The sequence below is a fragment of the Theropithecus gelada genome, chromosome 3 (assembly GCF_003255815.1).
Source record: "Theropithecus gelada isolate Dixy chromosome 3, Tgel_1.0, whole genome shotgun sequence".
Classification (NCBI taxonomy): domain Eukaryota; kingdom Metazoa; phylum Chordata; class Mammalia; order Primates; family Cercopithecidae; genus Theropithecus; species Theropithecus gelada.
This window is the reverse complement of record NC_037670.1, coordinates 153,111,354-153,136,118: the sequence shown is the minus strand read 5'-3', so window position 1 is coordinate 153,136,118 and position 24,765 is coordinate 153,111,354. Positions and strand designations below refer to the sequence as shown.

At 40.3% G+C, this 24,765-nt stretch overlaps 1 protein-coding gene across 7 annotated transcripts in view; it reads right to left on the bottom strand.

Annotated features, from left to right (window-relative positions):
- CALU (calumenin) overlaps positions 1-24,765 on the bottom strand; it is a 34,727-nt gene that overhangs the window by 8,598 nt on the left and 1,364 nt on the right. For 3 of the 7 annotated variants that reach the window (XM_025379282.1, XM_025379279.1, XM_025379280.1), the window contains exons 2-5: positions 15,880-16,111; positions 9,825-10,018; positions 4,926-5,092; positions 3,829-3,889 (exon numbers count right to left, since the gene is read on the bottom strand). In XM_025379282.1, coding sequence (XP_025235067.1) covers positions 3,829-3,889; positions 4,926-5,092; positions 9,825-10,018; positions 15,880-16,100 — 643 coding nt within the window. In that variant the 5' untranslated portion in view covers positions 16,101-16,111. Of the gene's footprint in view, positions 1-3,828; positions 3,890-4,925; positions 5,093-9,557; positions 9,752-9,824; positions 10,019-15,879; positions 16,112-16,309; positions 17,123-24,765 lie in introns of all 7 variants that reach the window. The other 4 variants (XM_025379276.1, XM_025379277.1, XM_025379278.1 and 1 more) reach the window with 3 other exon arrangements.

The following is a 24,765-nucleotide window of genomic DNA, read 5'->3' as shown; positions in this document are numbered from 1 at the left end:
TGTAAGTGAACAAGTCTGAAAATGCTTGAGTTATATGACATCTAAGTTAAGTGTAACTGCATTGCATGTAAGGTATGGGAAAACACCTAAAGAGAAGTCTAAATAGTTCCTGCAAGTTCTAAGCAAAGGTATTTAGTCAGTGCTGCCACTTTCCTGACCTTGAGTGTTAAGGGCAGAAGTACTCCTCTGTCTTAACCTCACAAGAGAAGTTCCTCAAAGCAGGACTTGCCAATTTTTTCCCATGCTACAGCACATTCAGAAAATGTAGTATTTGTATGGTCTACTGGACCAGGTCCCTGCCCGAGCCGTCCTGAAGGCCAAGAAGACTTACTCACAGGATACGGATTAGAAAGTTCTGAATTAGGAAATAGATACATGCTTAAAAGATATGGTTTTAAAGGAAGTTAGAATACACAATACACTACAATGTAAGTGCATTTTAAAGCTAGGTGACTAAAGATGACAAACTATTTTAATTTCTATTTTTATTTATTTTATTTTATATTTTGAGACAGAGTCTTGCTCTGTGGCCCAGGCTGGAGTGCACTGGTGCGATCTTGGCTCACCACAACCTCCGCCTCCTGGGTTCAAGCCATTCTCTTGCCTCAGCCTCCTGAGTAGCTGGGATTACAGGCACATGCCACCACACCTGGCTAATTTTTATATTATTAGTAGAGACGGGGTTTCACCATGTTGGTCAGGCTGGTCTCTAACTCCTGACCTTGTGATCTGCCCACTTCAGCTTCTCAAAGTGTTAGGATTACAGGCATGAGCCACCATGCTTGGCCGAATTTCTATTTTTAAAAGATTCAGTCTATTTGATGATTTGAAGGGATTATTAATTTTCTTGGGTTGATATTACCTTTAAAAAATGTTTTTAGAAACACATATACATTTTAGACATATATACCTAAATGTTTACAGATGAAATGAGATAATGATTGGGATTTACTTCAAAGTAAGAAGGAAGCAAGGATGTGGATGTGGCTGAGAAAAAAACTGGCTGTAAGTTGATTGTTGTTGAGGTTAGGCATGGGTACATGGGGATTCATTATACTATTCTAATTTTGGGGCAGGTGCGGTGGCTCACATTTGTAATCCCAGCACTTTGGGAGGCTGAGGCGGTCAGATTACTTGAGGTCAGGAGTTCAAGATCACCCTGGCCAATGTGGTGAAACCCCACCTCTATTAAAAATACAAAAATTAGCCAGGTATGCTGGTGCATGCCTGTAATCCCAACTACTCAGGAGGCTGAGGCACAAGAATCACCTGAACCTGGGAGGCAGAGGTTGTAGTGAGTGGAGATCACGCCACACCACTGCACTCCAGCCGGGGCGACACAGCAAGACTGTCTCAAAAAAAAAAAAAAAAAAAATCGTGTATGTCTGCAATGCTCTATAATAGATTTTAAAAATGAAAATAATTATCAGCATAACTTTGGGTGTTTTTTTTTCTTTTCTTCTTTCCCTATGTTTCCACAGGCACTGATGGGGGCTTCTTTTCAATGCTAAATTTATGAGGCGAAGAACTCTGTTTCTTCATGATCTCCTTCAACAGGGCACTAGAAGTTGAAAGATAACTGTTTGGGAGAATTTTAGGTTTACAAAGCCCAGCACCCCAGATGTAAAAGTATTTGCATTAGTTACTGACTTGTACGAAAAAAAAAAAGCATACATGCACAAGGTAGCTTTGGTAGCTTCAAAATATAACTCCTCTGTCCATGAATCTATATGACACACAGGGAGACAGAAATATCTCCTTATTTGGCCTCAATGCTTGATAAGTGACGTAGTTAACAGTTATACAAATTCCTCTCCTTGGGAGGTTCAAAAGAGTTCCTCAGTTTTAGCAATGGCAATAAAATGGCAAAAGCCAAGAATAAAAAGATAAATCATTTAAAAGTAGAAAACCCTATAAACATCAACCTGGGCTCAGTAAATGCACCTAGGCATTTATCCACTGTCCTGATAAACTTCTCCAAAAACAAAACAAAACAAAACAAAAAAAACGTTTAGGGAAACACCCTATCCTATCTTCTATTGCTCATCCTTCTTTAAGAAAAGTTCAAAGTACATCACTGAACCTAAGAAAAGAAAGGTGAACAGTCAAGGAGTAATTCAATTGGAGTAACTGACTTGCTCCACACAGTTTAATGACAGGTGACAGAGGTAAGGATTAAGTCTTCCTTTCAGGCTTAAAATAAACATTTCAGATAACTATCAGAGGTCTAAAAACAAACGGGTTTATCTGAAACACAAAACCCATGGTGTGCTAGAATAAGTTATTCCCGATAAGTATGTGAAATATTAAAATATCTAATATCTTTCTAAACAAAGTATTTGTAACAATGACATTTGTAGTAACAGTCTTAGACTTTCCATCTTTACTCACTTTTTTAAAGAGATGGAGTCTCGCTATGTTGCTCAGGCTGGAGTACAGTTGCTATCCACAGGCACAACCTCATTACTAATTAGCACAGTTCTGACCTGCTCTGATTCTGTCCTAGGCTGGTTCACCCGTCCTTAGGCAACCTGGTGATCCCCTGCTCCCAGGAGGTCACCATATTGATGATGAACTTATGACTACAGTCCAGAACTGTTGGACTCAAGTGATCCTCCTGCCTCAGCCTCCCAAGTAACTGGGTATGCCACCACACCCAGCTCCTTTACTCATTTTAATTTCTGTCACAGTAATTGGGAAACAATTTGCTCAACTACTTGGTAAGAAAGACAGCTTTTTTTTTTCTTTTTAAGCAATGAGAATATCTTAAAATTAGTCTGATGATAATAAAACAGAGCTTTACTTGGGAGAAATTAGCCTTGAAGGTGTGACATCCAAAACAATTTTTTTTAAAAAAAATTAGACACTAAAAAGGGAAATGTCAAAAGGGAGAAACTTAAAAAACAAAAGTAAAGTAGTCAGAGAATCAGACAGAAAATATGAACAGAACACAGTAAAAAGGAATGGCTACGAGAGGGATTAGCAACTCCCCGTCATTTATTTATCCATCTCTTAATCCATTCTCTATCTCCTTTCCCTGGGTTTCCCTATGTCAGTCTGGGCTCCCTGCAACTCTTTACCATCAGTTCCATTGAGCATGCAGGATATGCTATATCTGTGCTGTTGAGGATGGTAGTCACAGGTGCTTACTGAGCACTTGAAATGTGGCTGGGATGTGCTATAAGTATTTAAAACACCCTCAATAATTTATATTAAGTGGAAATTACAGTATTTTAGAATTTCAACACACTGTTGAAATTTCATCTGTTTCTTTTTACTTTTTAATGTGGCTATTAGAAAAGTTAAAATTACATATGGGGCTCACATTTATATGTTGATTAGGCAGTGTGGCTATGGATACTTTATCACAACCCACTATCACACTGGTCTGGTTAATGATCTGGTGACAGCTAATGAGCTAGTGAGAATTGACCCTTGGGGTAAATTGTTTCTATGGGCAAATACATCTTTCTTTTTTTTTGAGACAGAGTTTCACTCTTGTCGCCCAGGTTGAGTGCAATGGTGTGTTCTCGGCTCACTACAATCTCTGCCTCTTGGGTTCAAGCAATTCTTCTGCCTCAGCCTCCTGAGTAGCTAGAATTACAGGCGCCCGCCACCACACCCAGCTAATTTTTTTGTATTTTTAGTAGAGACAGGGTTTCACCATGTTGACCAGGCTGGACTTGAACTCCAGACCTCAGGTGATCCGCTCGCCTCAGCCTCCCAAAGTGTTGGGATTACAGGCGTGAGCGACTGCGCCTGGCCAGCAAATACATCTTCCAAAGCTTCTCAGCTTTTCTAAGAAAAACATTAGAAGCAGAGACTTACCAATATACTCTTCTAGATCAATGAAACCATCAGCATTCTTATCTATATCTTCCATTGTTTCCTAAACAGGAAAGAATAAGAAGAGACTATTAAGTTAGTCTCTGAATTTGCCAGAAGAAAGTAAAGTATCTAGTTAGGCAAACATTTATTATTCATTAAACATACACATACATATATGTATGTATGTAGGTACGTATGTGTGTCTGTATGGTTAAAACCATTTCCAGCCAGGAAATGGTAAAACATGAGCAATTTCTTATGCTTCAATCTAGAACAACTGAGTCTTCCTGGCAGAACATTGACACTGCTTAATGACAAACTATCCCATCCCGCCCATGATGATCTACCTGGTAGCCTTAGTCATGCGAAAGTCACACTAACAGGAGATGTGACCAGTGATTATGTGTACAGCTATAGATATTCTATGTTATTAGTAACTGCCTTCTGTGAGAGTTCTTTAGTATCACTGTTATTACTCAATGTCTGACTATTGGTCATGGGATATTTTTTTTTTTTTTTTTTTTTTTGAGACGGAGTCTCGCTGTGTCGCCCAGGCTGGAGTGCAGTGGCGCGATCTCGGCTCACTGCAAGCTCCGCCTCCCGGGTTCACGCCATTCTCCCGCCTCAGCCTCCGAGTAGCTGGGACTACAGGCGCCCGCCACCTCGCCCGGCTAGTTTTTTTTTTGTATTTTTAGTAGAGACGGGGTTTCACCATGTTAGCCAGGATGGTCTCGATCTCCTGACCTCGTGATCCACCCGCCTCGGCCTCCCAAAGTGCTGGGATTACAGGCTTGAGCCACCGTGCCCGGCCGGGATATTTTAAATAATAGGATTTCCCCCCATTCTTACAATATGGAGCTGCCAATGAAATGGCAAAATATATTATATGATAGAGGTATTATCATACTAAACAGAATGCCCAAGGCACCTTGATCAAGGTCACAGAAAAACAGTGACAGACCTTGGATTCTGAATTTGGCCAGTACTTATATAGCATATCACTCTGCCAAATACACAGGAAAGGCTAAAGGGGAAAGATAGAATAAGCCACAAAAAGAGAAACTGAGTCCCTGTTCAGAATCCTTGTTCTCACCCACCTGCACTACTATATCTTTCATGTAGTCATACTCCTCAGGGTGCAGGAAAGCTGTGAACTCCTCCTTTGTGGCAATGAGGTCTCCATCCTTGTCTGCCATTTTAAACCTCCGCTCATCTCTAACCATCATCTGTTTATAGTTAAATCCATCATCAGGGTCTGGATCATCTAGAAAACAAAAATTTAGGTCAAATCTTAAAAGGCTTTCAGAAAACATGAAAATGTGTGGGGTGGGAAATCAACTTCCAATAAAGATAAACCATGCAATGAAGAAATAACTGATTACACAGGTAAAACTGCAGCAGTACAAAGACACTTAGTCTTGGGCTACAGCTCCAGTATTGGGATGTCAGAGTCAGCTCCAAGTTCACATGGAACTCTGGCTCCTGAACTATGTAACTCACTGTTATGCTTCACTATTGGTATTAAGGCTGCTAGAAGGCTTGAATTTTCTAGTTACATCTGGAAGGCAGTGGTGGCTCTCAAGTCCCACACTGCCTGAGTTTTAACTCTACCATTTTCTAGCTGTTTGGCCTGTGCCTTTGTCTCTTTTATCTGTAAAATGGAGATAGCAATGGTGCCAGCTTCACAGGATTGTTATAAGGTTTAAATGAGAAAATATATCTAAGTGCTTAGAAACAATGCCTGGCACATAGTTGGCTTTCAATAAATGTCAGTTATTGCTATTTTTATTAAACATTAGGATCCCATTAAGAAGATAGAAACCAAAGGCCTTCTACCTCATATAATGGACACTTGGATTCACGCAATAGAATGCCACCGCTTTGAAGGTCACGTTCTTTTTTTTTTTCAGTCAACGCAGAAATCTACCAAGAGTTACAGGTATTGTTCACCCCCATTTAAGTGAAATTCCAGAAAATGCAAACGAATTTAAAGTCACAGAAAATAGATGAGTGATTGCCTATGGACAGGGGAATGGGGAGGATGAGGATTACCAAAGGACATGAGGAAATGTTGGGGGGATAATGGATATGCTCATTATCGTGATTGCAGTGGTGGTTTCACTGGTAAATACATACGTCAACACTCATCAATTGTGCACTTAAATACATACAGTTCACTTTATGTCAATAATGACTTGACAAAGGCATAAAAAAAAAAAAACCCTTAGATTACAACCAAATTGAATTTGGAACTACCCATCTATTATGACATTGAGCTACACAAGCAGCAGTTACCTAGTCTCTATATAAGAATATAGAAAAGTGAAATTTAGTTTTTTATTTTGTTTTGTTTTGTTTTTTGAGATGGAGTCTTGTTCTGTTGCCCAGGCTGGAGAGCAGTGGTGCAAACTCGGCTCACTGCAAGCTCCGCCTTCAGGGTTCCCGCCATTCTCCTGCCTGAGCCTCCTGAGTAGCTGGGATTACAGGCGCCCACCACCACGCCTGGCAATTTTTTTGTATTTTTAGTAGAGATGGGGTTTCACTGTGCTAGCCAGGATGGTCTCAATCTCCTGACCTCGTGATCCACCCGCCTCAACCTCCCAAAGTGCTGGGATTACAGGCGTGAGCCACTGCGCCTGGCCGAAATTAAGCTTTTTAAGCTGAAAAGATGTGGAGTTAACTGCAGAAAAGTAATAAAATTTTTTTCCAATCTGAGTTCCTGTATAAACCGAATTAAGATAACAGACATGAAAATTTTTTGGTGAAGATATTTTAAAAAGTAAAAGACACCACATTAATGTTAAGAAATTGTTGTTCCTGCAACATTGATTACATAAAAAGGATATGACACTGGTTTTATAAAAAAGACCCACAGGGCCCCTTTAAGAATAACATCATTACTGCTGACCTTTGAGACTGTTCAATCTTTCCACACTGTAAGCACAGTTTAAAGAAACAAAGACAAAACTACTGTACTATTTTGAGAGTTGGGCATTTTGAAGCTTCATTCTTTATTGAGTATCAAAAATTCAGTAAGACAGCTTAATGAATCATAAGGCTTTGGGATCCTGTACGTACGTACACACACACACACACACACACACTCTCTCTCTCTCTCTCTCTCTCTCTCTCAAAGCCATAATAGGTTGAGATGGAGAACATACGGCAAACAAGCCTTTCTCAGATACTAAGGTGTCTCTTCTAAACAGTTTCAGTACGATGTAACATAAATAAGAAACATAACAAGACAACATACTTTAAGACTAAATTCTTACATAAGTGCTCTCTTCCCTTGGGGTAAAACATGTTGACTGGACTCAAATAGCCTAATAGCAACATGCACATACATACATAAGGATGGAAATAGGAAGATACTTTTTTTTTTTTAAATTTATAGAGTCAGGACCTTGTTCTGTGGCCCAGGCTGGAGTGCAGTGCAGTCATAGATCAATGCAGTCTTGGACTCCTGGGCTCAAGCAATCCTCCTGCTTCGGCCTCCCAAGTAGCTAGGACTACTGACAAGTACTACTACTCCTGGCTACTTTTTGATATATTTTTTTTTTTGTAAAGATGGGGTCTAGCTTTGTTGCCCTGGCTGGTCTTGAATTCCTGGACTCAAGCAACCTTTCTGCCTTGGCCTCCCAAAGTGCTAGGATTATAGGCAGAAGCTGCTGTGCCTAGCCAAAACTTTATTTTTAATGACAAAACCTATATTCCTATAGCTCTGCTTGGAATGCCATATTTATCCTAAGCACCAGTTCTGGCCCTAGCTGGCCTGTATACAGCTTTAGGTAGGCTCTTGATCTAGTTTTGCTATAGGCAGGGTAGATCTCAGTATTTCATATTTTACTTGTGGCAGAGACAGTGTTAACCTTTCTCTCATGGATATTGGGATTCATTGAGACAGATTTTAACTAAGAGCTACGATGATTTATACCTGAACTCCAAATTGAATCAAGAACACCCAGTAACAAATACTCCTCCTCACTTCTCTAAGCCAACTCATGACCCCCTCAGTGCTGTCCACCCTCATGCCTCTGGGGAAAGACGCCTTATAAAGACATTGCTTCTCCAGACAGTGCTTCAGCTTATGCAGTCTCAGGCAGCAGAAATACCCATTACGTTGAATCATCTGCCCTGTGAGGCAACAGAGCTCTCAACAGATTTTTATGCACATAATCATACACAGCGCTGAAGAATCATTCTGGGCAGCAAGTGAGTGCGTAGGTCAGAGCTGAGATTTATTTACACACCATTTTGTTTAGATCACCAATAGCCTACTCTTTGCTTTATATTTGTCATTAATTCCAAATAAATCAGGAAGGTGTTGGGTCTCAGCCAGAGCAAGAAGCAGGATGCCTCTCCATCTGTGCTGCTTAATACATGTGTTCTTAATTGGGTGAAGGATATGTTTGGTTCTTGGCTAAGTGTCAAGCATTGAGAGAGAGTGCCACTTTAGTCTTAGGAAAGAGAACAAGCCTGACACAGAAATAAAAGTCTCTTCACCAGAAATGCATGCAGTCCTGTAATTAACGCAGACAGCTGGCTATCTGTGGGGAAACAGATCCATTATACACTCACTGTTAGTCAGTGGCAGAGAACGCTTGCTTTAACCCAGAAGGCTGCCTAATTTCCAGGATTAAAATGGAGAAAGTACCATTTATATTAATACGTTCTGGTCTTAAACTGTAACCATGTACAACAGAGGAATTTCACGAATAAAAACACCCTGGGTCATCAACTCAGTAAGACTCACTGCCTAGTATTCAGCAGCAGGCAAGTGTTACAAGTAAAAGAAAATTACTAACAGGTGGCCCGAGCATACAAGCTATCAAATCAACAAAAAGCAATCAAATTAACATTTATTTGCCTTAAAGCATTTGCAAAGCAGGCTGATAAACTCATGTGCCAGAGAAAACAAATGGGAAATTTTCATTTCCAAACTTCAGTAAGCAGACATACTGAAATAGTTGAATTTTATCAAGGAAAGCTATTTTATTAAGGAAAGACTTCTCACCAGTTATAAAGAAATCTAATTTGGTTTGAATTTTAGGTACAACACTTTATTGGGACCAGGTCAAGAGACATCTCAAAGCCCCTTGCTTTGCACTGTTGGAACTATGTAGCCTTATAGTGTCTTTTTTCTTTTTTTGACAGGTCTTGCTCTGTCCCCAAGGCTGGAGCGCAGCAATGCAATCATGGCTTGCAGCTGCCTCAACCTCCTGGGCTTAAGTGATCCTCCCACCTCAGCCTCCTGAGTATCTAGGACAGGCATGTGCCACCATGCATGGCTAACTTAAATTTAATTTTTTTTTTTTGGTAGACACAGGGTCTTCCTATGTTGCCCAGACTGATCTCAAACTCCTGGGCCCAGGCAATTCTCCCGCCTCAGCATCCCAAAGTGCTTATAGGCGTGAGCTATCGGCACCCGGCCCAACGTATTCTTTTAAATGAATCTACTCCAAAAATTGTCTCTATGAGAGATGACATAAAGAAAAAATGGTAAAATATATGTAAAATGCTAAAAATGTAGAAGATACCAGACTTCAGAAAACGACAATTAAACATATGTAAAAATACATAATATACAAATTTAAAATTAATAAAGGGAATCAGCTTAGCACTGAATTGAAGTATTTAAGATAAGCTTCCTTTCCTTTACTGTGTGACCCATTTGTTTCTTTGACTCAAGACCATGGTCTCTGCCAGGCTGACATCTTGCCCCTTACCCAGGTAAGTGCCATAAGTCACGTTTCTGTACTCATCCCAGGAGATTAAGCCGTCTTGGTTCATATCAAACTCCTGCCACTGGTTTTCAACATTGTCATATATGTATTTCTTCTGGGCGTGCTTAATCCAGGATTTCAGCTCCCCCTCCGTCACAAACCCATCTTTATCCGCGTCTATTTTATCTACAATCATTCTACAAGACAAAACAGTTACGTTTCAAGGTGCCAGCTCCACAAGGCTTTTTCCCCCAGATAGTAGGGACCTACCTAAAACGTAGCCGTAGGTGGCATTTTTATACTCCTCCCAGGAAACGAGGCCGTCCTCATTGAGGTCATGCCCCTTCCACTGTCGCTCTACATCCTCGTAAATCCAGCGCTTTTGTGCAAATTTAATCCAGTCTTTGAGCTCATCCACAGTGACAAACCCGTCCTTGTCGCCATCTATTTTACTTACAATCTTTCTGTAGAAAATGCAGAGAAATCCAGCAAAAGGTTAAAAAGACACAGAACTCTGGACTTAGCCAGGTGTGTGCCCAGGGCTAATGCACAGAAATAAAAAATTGTCTCCAAAACAAAACTGCCAGGCCAGCAACTGAAAAAAATGGTCCATTACTGGTCTGTAACAAGCCACGTGAATAAGGTCAACACAGTCAAGGCTGGTGCACTTGGATCCAAAAGCAAACTCAGCCTATCTGTTTAGAGGTAGATTTCAGCCTATGGTTAGAATTCAGGAGTGAATATCCACTCCTATCCAAGTTCTCCACTCTTTGTATCGAACAACATGTAAAACTATGTTTTTCCTTTTTTTCATTTTTATTTTTTCTAGTGAAGATGTGGCTGAACTTTATTTTTCTTTATTGCTTACAGAAGAGAAACTCCAATTCTTGGTAAATAATCATGGTTTTCTAAAAATTCATAATATTTACATCAAATTTTTAAATTTAGCTGCTTTTAGAAAAAGTAACATTTTTGATAAAAATAAGAAGATATCAAAAAAGTTCTGGGATCATTTATATCTCAAGGCAAGATTATTTTTAAAAAACATAAAAAGACAGGAAGATGCATATCTAAAAAATGGCTAGCAGCTTTTAAATACTATGTTGAACTGGATTTTTACATGAAAACAGAGAACTCTGAGGAAATGATGTGGTAAGAATGTATATCTGATTATGAGAATGTTAATAAGCTGAGAGGGTTAGTATGTAGATCATAAAGCAAAACCACAAAGCTAAAGGATCAGTAGCTTTATGAAGCTTTGTAAGTGTCTTTCTTCCAGATCTGTCATCTTTATGGATTTAAAAATATGGGCATGATATGAAAACTTCTGTTTAAAGGTGCAATCACTTAACTACAGAGGCAAAATCATCCTATGTAATGTTACCCAAGTAAGCAGCCCAGTTTGGAATATGAAGTTGAAGTCAAAACTTCCAACAGAAGCGAAATCTTGGTACACTCCTATGCTCTATTATTTGCAGGACTGAAAAGATCGTCACTTGGTAGCAAATAATGTCTTTCCCCAGTTTGTGTTCATTTCATGAATACAACATAGGAAAGTGATCAGAATTGAAGAGCACTAGTGACACTATGAAAAGAGACTCATCTTGATACAGATAGGATGTTAGATACAACTATTACTTAAATCCTATAAGTAACCACCTATAAGGATTGAAAAGATTGTCACTTGGTAGCAAATAATGTCTTTCCCCAGTTTGTGTTCATTTCATGAAAAAACATAGGAGAGTGATCAGAACTGAAGAGCACTAGTGACACTATGAAAAGAGACTCATCTTGATACAGATAGGGGATTAGATACAACTATTACTTAAATCCTATAAGTAACTAGCATTTTCCTTCAGAGAATGTGTAATCTTGCTCCAAAATGTTAACAGGAAAGGTAAACCAGTAAGAAGTTATCTCTGGCCTGGTACTCACGCCTGTAATCTCAGCACTTTGGGAGGCCAATATGGGCAGATCACCTGGCAGGAGGTGAGGAATTTGAGACCAGCCTTGCCAACATGGTGAAACCCAGTCTCTACTAAAAACACAAAAATTAGCTGGGCATGGTGGCGCATGCCTATAATCTCAGCTATTCAGGAGGCTGAGGCAGGAGAATCTCTTGAACCTGGGAGGCCGTGGTTGCAATAAGCTGAGATTGCACCACTGCATTCCAGCCTGGGAGACACAGCGAGACCCCGTCTCAATTAAAAAAAAAAAGTTATCTCTTATAAATATCCTCTTCTATCTACATAGACATAAGGACAATTTTTGTTGTTGTAACTTTAGTCCTGTAGAATTTTAACACTGTTCACAGATGAAGCTATACCAACATTGAAAAGTTCAACATTATTTATAATAGGATGCAGTTTGTGCTCAAATCATACTGGTTACTAATAGTGCCACTGTACAGTTCATAAATAAAGGGCAAGGAAAAAGGGCAACCAGAACCCCTCCTATCCCCAAAAGGTATTTTTAAACTATTATAAATAGCCTAAGAGAAGGATCGCCCAGATTAAAAAAGACATGACTGTTCAAGACGGGCTTTTCTTAATGAAGCTGGCTAAAGAGCATTCTATTCAATGCAAACATCTCAAATGGTTTAACCTAGGGGTTGGCAAACTTAAGAAAAAAATAATATTTTTTTTTTTTACTTAAACAGAAAAATAGTTTACAAGGCAAACTTCTTTTTTAAAAAAGGGACAGATAGTAAATATTTTTGACTTTGTGGGCAACATATGGTATGGGGGGTGAGTGTGTGTGTGTATTTTTTTCTTTTTAAACAAGCCTCTAAAAATGTAAAAGCCATTCTTGCTGATCATCAAGCCCGCAGGCAGTTGTGTAAGTACACAGGAAGTGGGCACATCCTATTTTAGGCATAAGGCTCTAAACCATCATCTTTAAATGCCTGTGTAAATTTATAAAGTTAATGGTGTCATAGTCCTGTGACAGCGGAGAACCCTATGGATGCCACTAAATAAACCTTTATTCTAGGACAGACACAATGCATTAGTGCACCTCATGTTATTTCTTTTAGGAGGTAGCACATACCTCTACATTTCAAGGAGCATAAAGCAAACCCTTCAGTTGTTTAAGAATTTGGATCAATAAATGGGCTCCAGAAGGGTGACCAATATTCCTGAAATTTTCAGTACACAAAATTTTCTTATTTTTATTGTTATTATTATTTTTTGAGATAGGGTCTTGCTCTGTCACCCAGGCTGGAGGGCAGTGGTACAATCACAGCTCACTGTAGCCTTGACCTCCCAGGCTGAAAGGATCCTCTCATCTTAACCTCCTCAGTGGCTGGGACTACATGGTCTCAAACTCCTGAGCTCAAGCAGCCCTCCTGCTTCAGCCTCTCAAAGTACTGGGATTACAACCGTGAGCCATTGTGCCTGGCCCAAAATTGTATATATAAGCGCGCACTTTTCTGAGGAAAAGTCCTTAGCTTTCATTAGACTCCCAAAGGGCCTGTGGCCTGTGATCCCCAAAAGGATAATGAACTGCTCTAGTTCACTCCTATAATAAATATATCAAGGATTTTTTTTTTTTTTGAGACAGTCTCTCTTAGTTGCCAGGCTGGAATGCAGTGGCGTGATCTCGGCTCACTGTAACCTCTGCCTCCTGGGTTTAAGCAATTCTCCTGCCTCAGTCTCCTGAGAAGCTGGTACTACAGGCACGCGCCACCACGCCCAGCTAACGTTTGTATTTTTAGTAGAGACGGGATTTCACCATATGGGCCAGGATGGTCTCAATCTCTTGACCTCATGACCTGCCTGCCTCAGCCTCCCAAAGTGTTGGGATTACAGGCGTGAGCCATTGTGCCCAGCCAGAAAACTTTTTAAATATTAAGAACCACTACCTCAAAACAAATCTTCATTTTAAGGATACATAAAATGGCCTATCTGTCAACATTCTTAATAAGAAAAAATACCTGAAACTTGTATATTGAATTGTTTTAAAATGCTTCCTGTGTTCTTTTAGCTATTATTGCAAATAAGGCATAAACAATGACTTACCTCTTAATAATTATGTGTCTTATAGACAGATGGAAAAAAAGGGGGAACCTGTTGTTCCCAGTTCTGGTATACATTACCCTACCAAAACAATGTCTGGAAATGCCATAGTAAACAAGTTTTTTAAAAGGTTCATATGGGATTCTTGCTCCCAACAGTATGTTACTATATAAAGTAGGGATATTTGTCACCACCAACAAAATTTGGGAGAAGCAAACAGTCTATTCGCACATTCCATAAAAAACATGACTTTATCATCTTATTCTAATCAAATACAGAATCTGCATATGTGACGAACTTTTAATATTCACTGATCACAAAAACGAGTACTTTCTACTGAAAACTGCCAGCAGAGCTTTATCCCTACCTGCAAGGAGTCAGAATATCCTCATTAAAGTACCATCTACACTAAATGACACCAAACCTAAGGGCCTTTCATTATTTAAGAGTAATTCTGTGAAAAAATATGTGCAGAACAAAATGTGGGTTGGACATGCACAAAATTAATGGGCATAACATAAAGAATTAGAATACCCTCTGCATTTCTATTTTCTTTTCTTTTTTTTGAGATGGAGTCTCGCTCTGTTGCCCAGGCTGGAGTGCAGTGGCACAATCTCAGCTCACTGCAAGCTCCACCTCCCGGGTTCATGCTATTCTCCTGCCTCAGCCTCCCGAGTAGCTGAGACTACAGGCAACCACCACCACGCCCGGCTAAATTTTTTTTTTGAGACGGAGTCTCGCTCTGTCGCCCAGGCTGGAGTGCAGTGGCCGGATCTCAGTTCACTGCAAGCTCCGCCTCTCGGGTTTACGCCATTCTTCTGCCTCAGCCTCCCAAGTAGCTGGTTCTACAGGTGCCCGCCACCTCGCCTGGCTAGTTTCTTTAAAAATATTTTTTAGTAGAGACAGCGTTTCACCGTGTTAGCCAGGATGGTCTTGATCTCCTGACCTCATGATCCGCCCGTCTTGGCCTCCCAAAGTGCTGGGATTACATGCTTGAGCAACCGCGCCCAGCTCCCCCCGGGCTAAATTTTTTTGTATTAATAGTAGTGATGGGGTTGCACCATGTCACCCAGGATGGTCTCGATCTCCTGACCTTGTGATCCACCCGCCTTGGCCTCCCAAAGTGCTGGGATTACAGGCATGAGCCACCATGCCCGACCTGCATTTCTATTTTCAACCTGGAATGTTAGTACGGTTATTAGATTAAAACTGAAAGTGAGGATGGTCTCTCAAAGGAAAGCAACCTAATAGAACACTAACTCTGTGATGCATTTCTATCTATATCTACTTTCAAATGTTATGTGATAGTACTCATTCTACATAGCAAAATATTTTTATTATTTCTGTCAATGTTGAAGAATAAAACACTGTATCCTTCAGTCAGTAGATAACCCAGTGAAAAAATAAATTCATTCTGCAGCATCTTCCAAAGCAAATCCTGTAACAATGTCTTATGATCAAAATGCTACCCATCAAGGCAAAATATTTTTAGAAATTGCTATGTGTGGCACAACTTTCCACACAAATCTCTCGAATACAGTTCAGAAAGTTGCACCAATAGTGCTCACTGAGAATAATATTTTTACAAAGTTGACCTGCATTTTCTTCAAAAGGAAGGCTTTGGAAGGACCAAAAAACACACTGTCAGATCCCCAATTAGAAATACTCAACTGGGATTCTACAAAATCAATTTTTCAGGTCAAAAGCTGTCTACCAAGAGAGCCAAAGAACCTGACTATGGCCCCGCTGTTACTGAAACAGTAACTCATACTCAGACATTAAGTTACAATTTTCTAAAAGACAAAGTTGGTTTGATTTTTGTTTTCTACTGAAGCAAATATCTGAGAATGAAAATAAAGAGGGTGAAGGACACCCCAGGAAACCATAAACTTCATAGGGATCCAATGTGCAGTTTATTAGCCCATCAAAGACTTGGTTTGTGCCAGGTCAACAGGGCACAGTTTTTAAAAATTAAAAGCAGCAGAGATGAGAAAAGATGAGAAATCCCCCCATGCTATATTCTTCTGGGAGCAAGATAATGCAGTTCAAGTTGGGTCCTGCAGTACTTGGTACTTTTATGCAAAAACAATGCTTTGCAGAACAAGGCACAAACTGTTATTCAATTAAAAATGTATGAAATCAGGCACTTAATGAAATTTTAGAGGTAGTAATTCCATGATTAGCTTTCAGAAGATATATTAATAGTTCAATACAACTTTACTCATAACTGAGCCAGAAAAGAAGAAAAGAATTAGCCTTTATAAAGAATGTCATTACCCACACTAGACCCCTGAGAGCTGGCACCTTACCCAAGCCTTTCCTTGCTCTCTTCTGGTGTCAGCTGATCAAAGGTCTTTGCTTCTTCAGCACCCAAGAAGGCATCATGGTCATAATCAAAACTCTGAGCATCATTGTGAACCTTGTCACTGAGCTGAGGCTCATGATGTACACGGTCCTTCTTTTCTGTAGGCTTGCTCAAGGCAAAGGCTGTACACAGGGACAGGCACATAAGAAACTGTCGCAGGTCCATGATAATTAGATCTTAAAGAAAATGAAAAGCAGTTAATTCAGGAGGCAGTATGCTTAATAATTAAATAATAAATTAAAAGCTCACATCCCAAATTATTAATGTGATACACACATCTATGCAAGTCTTTTATATTATCCCAATTACTTAATCCATAAAATAAGTATGGTGGAATATCGGACTCTTCAATTATTATGGTGAGAAATTTTTACCAGTTGCCTTCATCTGATTGTAGGCTGATAAGAAACTTATAGTTAAAATGTCCACTTTCTGTTTTCTTTCAAAAGATATGAAAGTAGAACTTTAATCCTTTTGCCTAAGTTCGTAAGAATTAAAAGTGAAAGAACCAAGATTTAAATGCTGATTCCAAATCCTTTACTTTTTGTACGCATCAGTGGTCTGGTCTTCAAATATGGCTGATTATTAGAATCATCTAGGAAGCTTTAAGTTTCCCCTATTGATTTAGATTCTCTGAAGCTGAATTCAGACATTTGCAGCTTTAAATGTTTTTCAGGTGATTCTGATGTTCATGAGATTAGGAACCAGTGAAACACTTGGCAGCTTCCTTGGTCTATAGCACCAAGTCTCCAACATCCAGGCTCAACCTTGAGTCACCTTCAAAGGCCAAATCACTAAAATGGTCTGGCCACAGATAAGAACTTCTTTATCCTTCTGCACAGTTGTTTCCGATACTTGCCTAGGCATAAATACCACCTGTAGTACTGTTCAAAGTACAGATTTCCAGGCCCTGATTCAAACTTTCAGAATCTCTGTAGTCACAGGAGACTCTAATGAACAAGCACAAAGCTGGAACACTTCACTGAAAAAATGTGACAAAAAACCTGCAAAGAAGCTGCAGAGTAGAAATCTGTTTAGTACACTCTACTGATTCCCCACAGTACTATCCAGAGTGGTTAAAGTCTTAGAGGAAAAAATAAAATTAAAAATCAAGAAGAAGGGTTTTCAGGATTTTACATTTTCTTTCATCACTGGGAAAGCAGCTCAGTGGGAGGGGGTGGGAGGTCCTGAAATGGCAGAGGACGTATCAGTGGAGAGTGGAAAGTGTTCTAGAGTAAATACAACGCAGTAAGACAAACAGAAATGTACCTAAGGAGATAATGGGAGCGGCGGGGGGCAGGCGGGCAGTCATTCCCAAGTACCCCAGTCTCAAAAAAGGTACTGTCACTGATGATGTGAAGGTTAAGACTTATGAAAATCCATCAGAAGAAGCAATGTGAAAGCAAGACCATGAAACCCACAGAAAAAGGGGTCGAAGATGGTACTTATCTTATTCTATTCCTATCAATGTTAGAACTTGGCTATGTTTCTCAACATTGTTTCATTCAATCCCATCAAAATACCCACATTTACAGACAAAGATACTTGTATTAAGTAAGATGTTCAATGATGACAGTTCATAACGATTAAAAAATCGGAAAACAAACACAAAGAGAGAATTGGCAAAATATATTAAATCTTTATTATGGAAAAATACACAAAGGTTAAAAAGAATGGGCTGGGCGCAGTGGCTCACGCTTGTAATCCCAGCACATTGGGAGGCCAAGGTGGGCGGATCACAAGGTCAGGAGATAGAGACCATCCTGGCTAATGGGATGCTGAAACCCCGTCTACTAAAAATACAAAATATTAGCCAGGCATGGTGGCGGGTGCCTGTAGTCCCAGCTACTTGGGAGGCTGAGGCAGGAGAATGGTGTGAAGCCGGGAGGCGGAGCTTGCAGTGAGCCGAGATCGTGCCACTGCACTCCAGCCTGGGCTACAGAGCGAGACTCAGTCTCAAAAAAAAGAACGACGTGAGGCTGGGCATGGTGGCTCATGCCTGTAATCCCAACACTTTGGGAGGCTGATGCAGGTGGATCACTTGCATCCAGGAGTTTAAGACAAGCCTGGGCAACATAGCGAAACCCTGTCTCTACTAGAAATACAAAAATTAGCCGGGCATGGTGGCACGCACCTGTAGTCCCAGCTACTCAGGAGGCTGAGGTGGGAGGATAGCTTGAAACCACCAGGTGGAGGTTGCAGTGAGCTGAGATTGTGCCACAGAACTCCAGCCTGGGTGACAGAGATCCTGTCTGTGTCTGGAAAAAAAAAAAAGAAGCCAGGCGTGGCGGCTCATGCCTGTAATCTCAGCACTTTGGGAGGCCGAGACGGGAAGATCACTTGAGGTTAGGGGTTCGAGACCAGCCTGGGAAATACGGTGAAACCCTGTCTCTACTAAAAATACAAAACTTAGCTGGGTGTGGTGGCGCACGCCTGTAGTCCCAGCTACTCAGAAGGCTGAGGCATGAGAAGTGCTGGAACCCAGGAGGTGGAGGCTGCAGTGAGCTGAGATCGCACCACTGTACTTCAGCCTGGGTGACAGAGCGAGACTCTTTCTCAAAAAAAAAGAGTGCAAAAAAAAAAAAAAAAAAAAAAAAAAGAACGAGATGCATCTATCCACAGTGATATGGAGAACTCACCACGATATGTCAAGTGAACAAAAAAAGCAAGGTGCAAAACAATGTGAAGATCTCATTTACATAAAAAGCAAAACAAAATTAAACAATCTCCCCAGCTCGTTTTTATTTGTATAAAATACAACATGCACATAAATGGTGTGGAAAGATAAACACCCATGTGCAAACAGTGGTAACCTCAAGGTTCATGGAAGAGACAGGAATGGGGTGGGTTGGTAAGACTGGTTGAAGGTGAACTTTAATACTGTATCCTGCTGTATTGTCTAATTTGTATGAACAGCACACTCTCAGGTTTATTAGCTTTCTGTGTGTATTACTTGTAAAATATTGCTCTGGGTGAATAACACCACTCTGGCTGACCCTCCAATAATTCAACTGATCAATCAAATCAGAGTAAACAGAAAATTCGAGATTTAGTGGCTCTATAAATACAACATTAAAGTGAGCATGCCTTTACTTCAGGGCAAAATGAAACTTCTATCTCAAACTATAAACAAGTCTTTTTTTTTTTTTTTTTTGAGACGGAGTCTCGCTCTGTCGCCCAGGCTGGAGTGCAGTGGCCGGATCTCAGCTCACTGCAGGCTCCGCCTCCCGGGTTCACGCCATTCTCCGACCTCAGCCTCCCGAGTAGCTGGGACCACAGGCGCCCGCCATCTCGCCCGGCTATTTTTTGTATTTCTTAGTAGAGACGGGGTTTCACTGTGTTCGCCAGGATGGTCTCGATCTCCTGACCTCGTGATCCGCCCGTCTCGGCCTCCCAAAGTGCTGGGATTACAGGCTTGAGCCACCGCGCCCGGCCAAACAAGTCTTATTTTGAGAGAGGGTCTTACTCTGTCACCCAGGCTACTTGGAGTGGTGTGATGATAGCTCACTGCAGTCTGGACCTCCGGGGCTCAGACCATCCTCCCACTTCAGCCTCCCAAGTAGCTGGGAATACAAGTGTGCACCACCATGCCCAGCTAATTAAAAAAAAAAAAAAAAAAATGTTGTAGAGTCTCACTATGTTGCCCAGGCTGGTCTCAAGTGATCCTCCCGCCCTGGCCTCCCAAAGTGCTGGGATTACAGTCGTGAGCTACCATACCCAGCCTATAAACAAATAATGCTGTAGATAAACAAAACTTTGGAAACAAAAAACAGAATTATATGTTGTTGATGTTTTGGGATATATCCCAACAATATGTATGACAGAGGCTTGCAGAATCAAGTAAAATCAAGAGTCACTGCAACAAAGGATTTTCCTTATGCCTAAGGGGACTTTAGGAAAATTTTACAAATGATTACATTCTCAAAATAAAATACAGCACAATACCCTAACAATTCTTGCCAACCCCAAATATTACAATATGAATAAATGCTTATGCACTCTAACATTATCAGGGCCTGGAAAGGATACTATACCAAATTTTGAGACATGTAGCATACAGAAATGTAATATACTGATTCACTTTGTGATTTAGAGGGAAAACTACATTTATGTTTCAGGCTTAATATCTTGATACCAGGATACCAGAATTCCAAAGAGGAAAAGCCAAGCGATTTAGCTTTATCACTCACCCATTTCTCCTTCCTTCCCCTCTCTCGATTAAACTTCCAATCGCACCCTTAAACAGGCTCCTCCATTCTGTCAATCAATGCTTCTCAGGTCTCCACTACCCACAGTCTTTCCCAGACTGTGCTATTCCTTCAAGCCTGCGCTTCCCTTTCCCTCACCCACACAGTTTCTACCCTGCTGCCTCTGCTTCCTCACCATCCAATGCTACCCTGAAATCTGGCTTCCTTACTATTTATTGATGAAACGGCCTACAAGCGTCATCAAGGACCACCAGATGGACAAAGTCAATGGTCCATCTTTAACTTCATCTTTCTGCAGGGAGGAATGAAAAATCTGCACTTTAAGTAAGTTCTACTTAAAAAAAACAAAACGTCCTTTGTGCCCACATATACCAACTCCTGGCTATTAGAAACTTTAACAAAAGGCCTCTTATTTTATGAATACAGACACTAAAAACAAAAAACACCATCCATACCAAAAACTGTACTAGATTTATCTAAAACCATATGGTTTTTGGTATGGAGCGTGTGTGTATGTTCAAGCAGAAACAAAGGACATCTAAGACAAATGATATTTTATGTGGGAAGATGTGAAAAGGAACAGTAAAAAAATAACTTCATATACAGCATTTGAAAAACTACATTAGTGCACTTCATTTTCTTTTGTTGAGACTGAGTCTGTCTCTGTCGCCCAGGATGGAGTGCAGCAGTGTGATCCTGGCTCACTGCAACCTCCACCTCCTGGGTTCAAGTGATTCTCCTGCCTCAGCCTCCTGAATAGCTGGGATTACAGGCATGCTCCACCACGACCAAATAATTTTTGTATTTTTAGTAGATACAGGGTTTCACCATGTTGTCCAGGTAGATCTCGAACTCCTAACCTCAAGTGATCCTCCCGTCTCGGTCTCGGCCTCCCAAAGTGTCGGGATTACAGGTGTAGCTACCACGACCAGCCAGTGTACTTCATTTCTGAAGCATCTTTGTCTTTTCAACCAAATTGAAATTGAAACCAGTATCAAACTGAAACCAAATGATACAAAGTTAATGGCCCTTCTCACCATTTTCCTCACCCACTTCAACACTTTATAAAAGTTTAGATTGGGCCAGCTATCTGGCAGTGGCTCACACCTGTAATCCCAGCACTTTGGGGGGCTGAGGTGGATGGAATGCTGGAGTTCAAGACCAGCCTAGGCAACCCCATCTCCACCAAAAATACAAAAAATACAAAAAACTAGCTGGGTGTGGTGGTGCAGCTATAGTCCCAGCTACTCGGGAAGCTGAGGTGGGAGGATCCCCTGAGCCCCGGAGAAACGAGGTTGCAGTGAGCCATGATCATGCCACCACACTCCAGCCTTGGTGAGGAAACAAGACCCTGTCTCAAAAAAAAAAAAAAAAAAAAAAGTTTAAGTTGGATACTTTCGTCTACAAAGTAAAAAAAGTTTAGAGGAATAGGTACAGATCACAGATCACTTCCAGCTGGAAAGATCTTTGTGCATCCATTGGGCCATATATATTGATCACAATACTGGTCCAATGGATATACTACGGACATAATGGACAACATAATATTAGGAAAAATATGATACACGTAAATGAAAGACTTAGCTGTATGAGCTTTTATCATGCGATCTAGAAAGTAAACCAATGCTTGTGAAAACTGAATCTCCCGACCCCCCATTTCTCAAATGAGTCTCTCCTTCTAAAATTTTGTGTCTCTTCCACGAAAGGCAACATCTAATATTTTTTTCTTGGGAAAAAAAAAAAATCTAGACCTGTACTGCCCAGTACAGTAGCCACTAGCCACATATGATTACTAAGCACTTGAAATGTGTCTAGTGTGAACTAAGATTGGTAGAAGTGTTACATTTCATATCAAAAGAATGGTATTTTATATGTATTAGATTAAATATTATTAAAATTACTTTCCCTGTTTTAGATTTTCACCTGAATATTTAAAATTACATATATGACTAGTATTATATTTTTATTGGACAGCATGTTAGGCACAAACCAAAAGATTAGAAAAGATATCCAGTAGCTATCATCCTTTTGTAGTATTAATGTCACTAATAATGATCTTCTATAAAGTTGTTTTCATGAATCGTTCCAGTAATTTTTAAAAAGAAAAGATTAACAGGGTTAAGTGTGATTTTAATAACAACGAGTCTTAAGAATTGGTTTCTTCGATCCATCCAAAAATGTCCTTAAAAGCTCTAAATTCTTACCACTCCTCCCTGCCCCACCCTTCAGGTAAGAACTTAAGAGCTTTCAAGGAAATTTTTGTCCTTAGTGTCCATAGTGGGTATCCATTGGACCAGTACTGCAATCGATATATGGCCCAAGCTTTCAATTTTGGTAAAGTGCCATTGGTCACAGAATACTTCAATTGTTTCAGGGAAATTTAGACGTTTAAATTCAACTTCACAAGAATGTTAACACTGAGTGATCCAACAGTTATTCTGGTTGACCAAAGACCCATTGCTCAATGTTAACAACTGGGAGAAATGGGTGTGGTAGTAAAATTCCAGTTCTCTGAGCTGGATGGGTATTCACCAGAAAAGGCATTTACTTCTCCATAACGCAGCAAAAGCAGGATCTCATTGTTTAACTGTCTACTTCAATTGGAGATTACAGGGAACAGCCTGATAGTAATTTAACTATACTAAGGCCCAGGTTATGAGATCTAGAAAATGAAGTTATCTTGTTATCTATCTGACATTCTTTACTTAAAAACTTTAGTACTATACCAATGGACCATCACATAAAAGTGATGGCATCCTTTATGATTTGATAAAAGTCATGACACCAAAACATAATTTATTTAACGTCTCTCTAGTGATGAAGTTACATCGGTTCATCAATATATTCTAATTATATTGTGTGATGCAGGGAATACATTTACAAGACAGCTGAGATAATAAAAGTATAAAATCTGGCTGCAGAAGAAAAACCCTGAGAATGTCTCAAACTATTACTCAAGCTTCATTAGTTCTATAACCAAAGCAACCAGCACAAACTAAATTTTTCTGGCTAGAGAATAAAACACTTTTTAAAGAAGGACAGGAGCCTTAGTTTCTAGCTGTAATTTTGCTGTGCATGTGTAACAATCGTGACATTGCTGAGAATTTGGTAGTTAATTTAGCTCAACCTTCCTTCAGTGCCAGATGTCTACAAATAAATTTAAGATCCTAGAAGACCTACCTACTATGATCACTCTAGCTGGAAGTGATCTGTTATTTTTTTCTTTTTGGACAAAAAGGGTATGATCCAATATAAACTTCTATAAAACTCATTTGAACCACTCAATAACGATGACCACAGGCTACTTTAAGTTGTCTCCTTAGCTCCCCTTTAGAATCTGCACTTCTGGAAGAATGTCTACATATCAGCTAGTACAAATTATTATCCCTATATTGTCCCTAATACAGTGTCTTGCACATTTTACTGGATTAATACATCTTACTGAATTAATTGGGCGGTACTTGGCAGCAATGTGTTTCCTGCCTGCCTGTGTTTTCCAAGCTCCAATTCCGTTTACTGGATCTGGCAATCAGCCAGGAACAGGCAAGTGTTATTTCAGCTGTCTTAACTCTAATACATAAATTACAGCATCAGCAACATCCATACTTAAGAGTTCAGACAGTGACAATCTAGGGCCTTATGGTCTAGCTAGCATTTCCCACGGCTATCCTTGGCTACACCTCTGTCCTTCCAATATCGCCGGTACAACTACATTACAGAAAATCTGTGTTAACACCAATGTACTAGGGTGTGGTGTTGCAGTCTCAGCCACGTGGGAGGCTGAGGCAGGAGGACAGCTTGAGCATGGGAGTTCAGGGCTCCACCTGGGAAACATAGTGAGAACCTCAACTCTAAAATAAATAAATTTTAAAAAATAACACCAATATATAGATCCCAATACTGCTCTAATGGATATAAAGTGCTATCAATAAGTATTTCTTGACACATCACTGGATGAATGAAAGCAAACAATGATTATATTGAGAGTGACAATGAGTTGGTTTCAAAGCTATATTGAGTACTATTCACTCAGGCATACTCAATATATTTTTGTGAGCTTGTGATTCTCAAAAGAATCCTATTGGAACCCCCGTCCCCAACCCCCAATCACCGTAAAACCTCAGATTAGGCCTTGGCAAACTCATTTTCTTGACAAATACTTGTCAACCCTTGACAAGTGTTAGTAGGTAGGTCTTCTAGGATCTTAAATTTAGAGGTTATATCTGGTTCCTCGTTTGGATTATACATATAAATTCTTCAGTGATGGCCGGGCGCGGTGGCTCAAGCCTGTAATCCCAGCACTTTGGGAGGCCGAGGCGGGCGGATCACGAGGTCAGGAGATCGAGACCATCCTGGCTAACATGGTGAAACCCCGTCTCTACTAAAAAATACAAAAAACTAGCCGGGCGAGGTGGCGGGCGCCTGTAGTCCCAGCTACTCAGGAGGCTGAGGCAGGAGAATGGTGTAAACCTGGGAGGCGGAGCTTGCAGTGAGCTGAGATCCGGCCACTGCACTCCAGCCTGGGCGACACAGCTAGACTCCGTCTCAAAAAAAAAAAAAAAAAAAAAAAAAAAAAAAAAAAAATCAGGAAGGGGCTGGTTGGAGAAAAGGGGGAAGTTTCC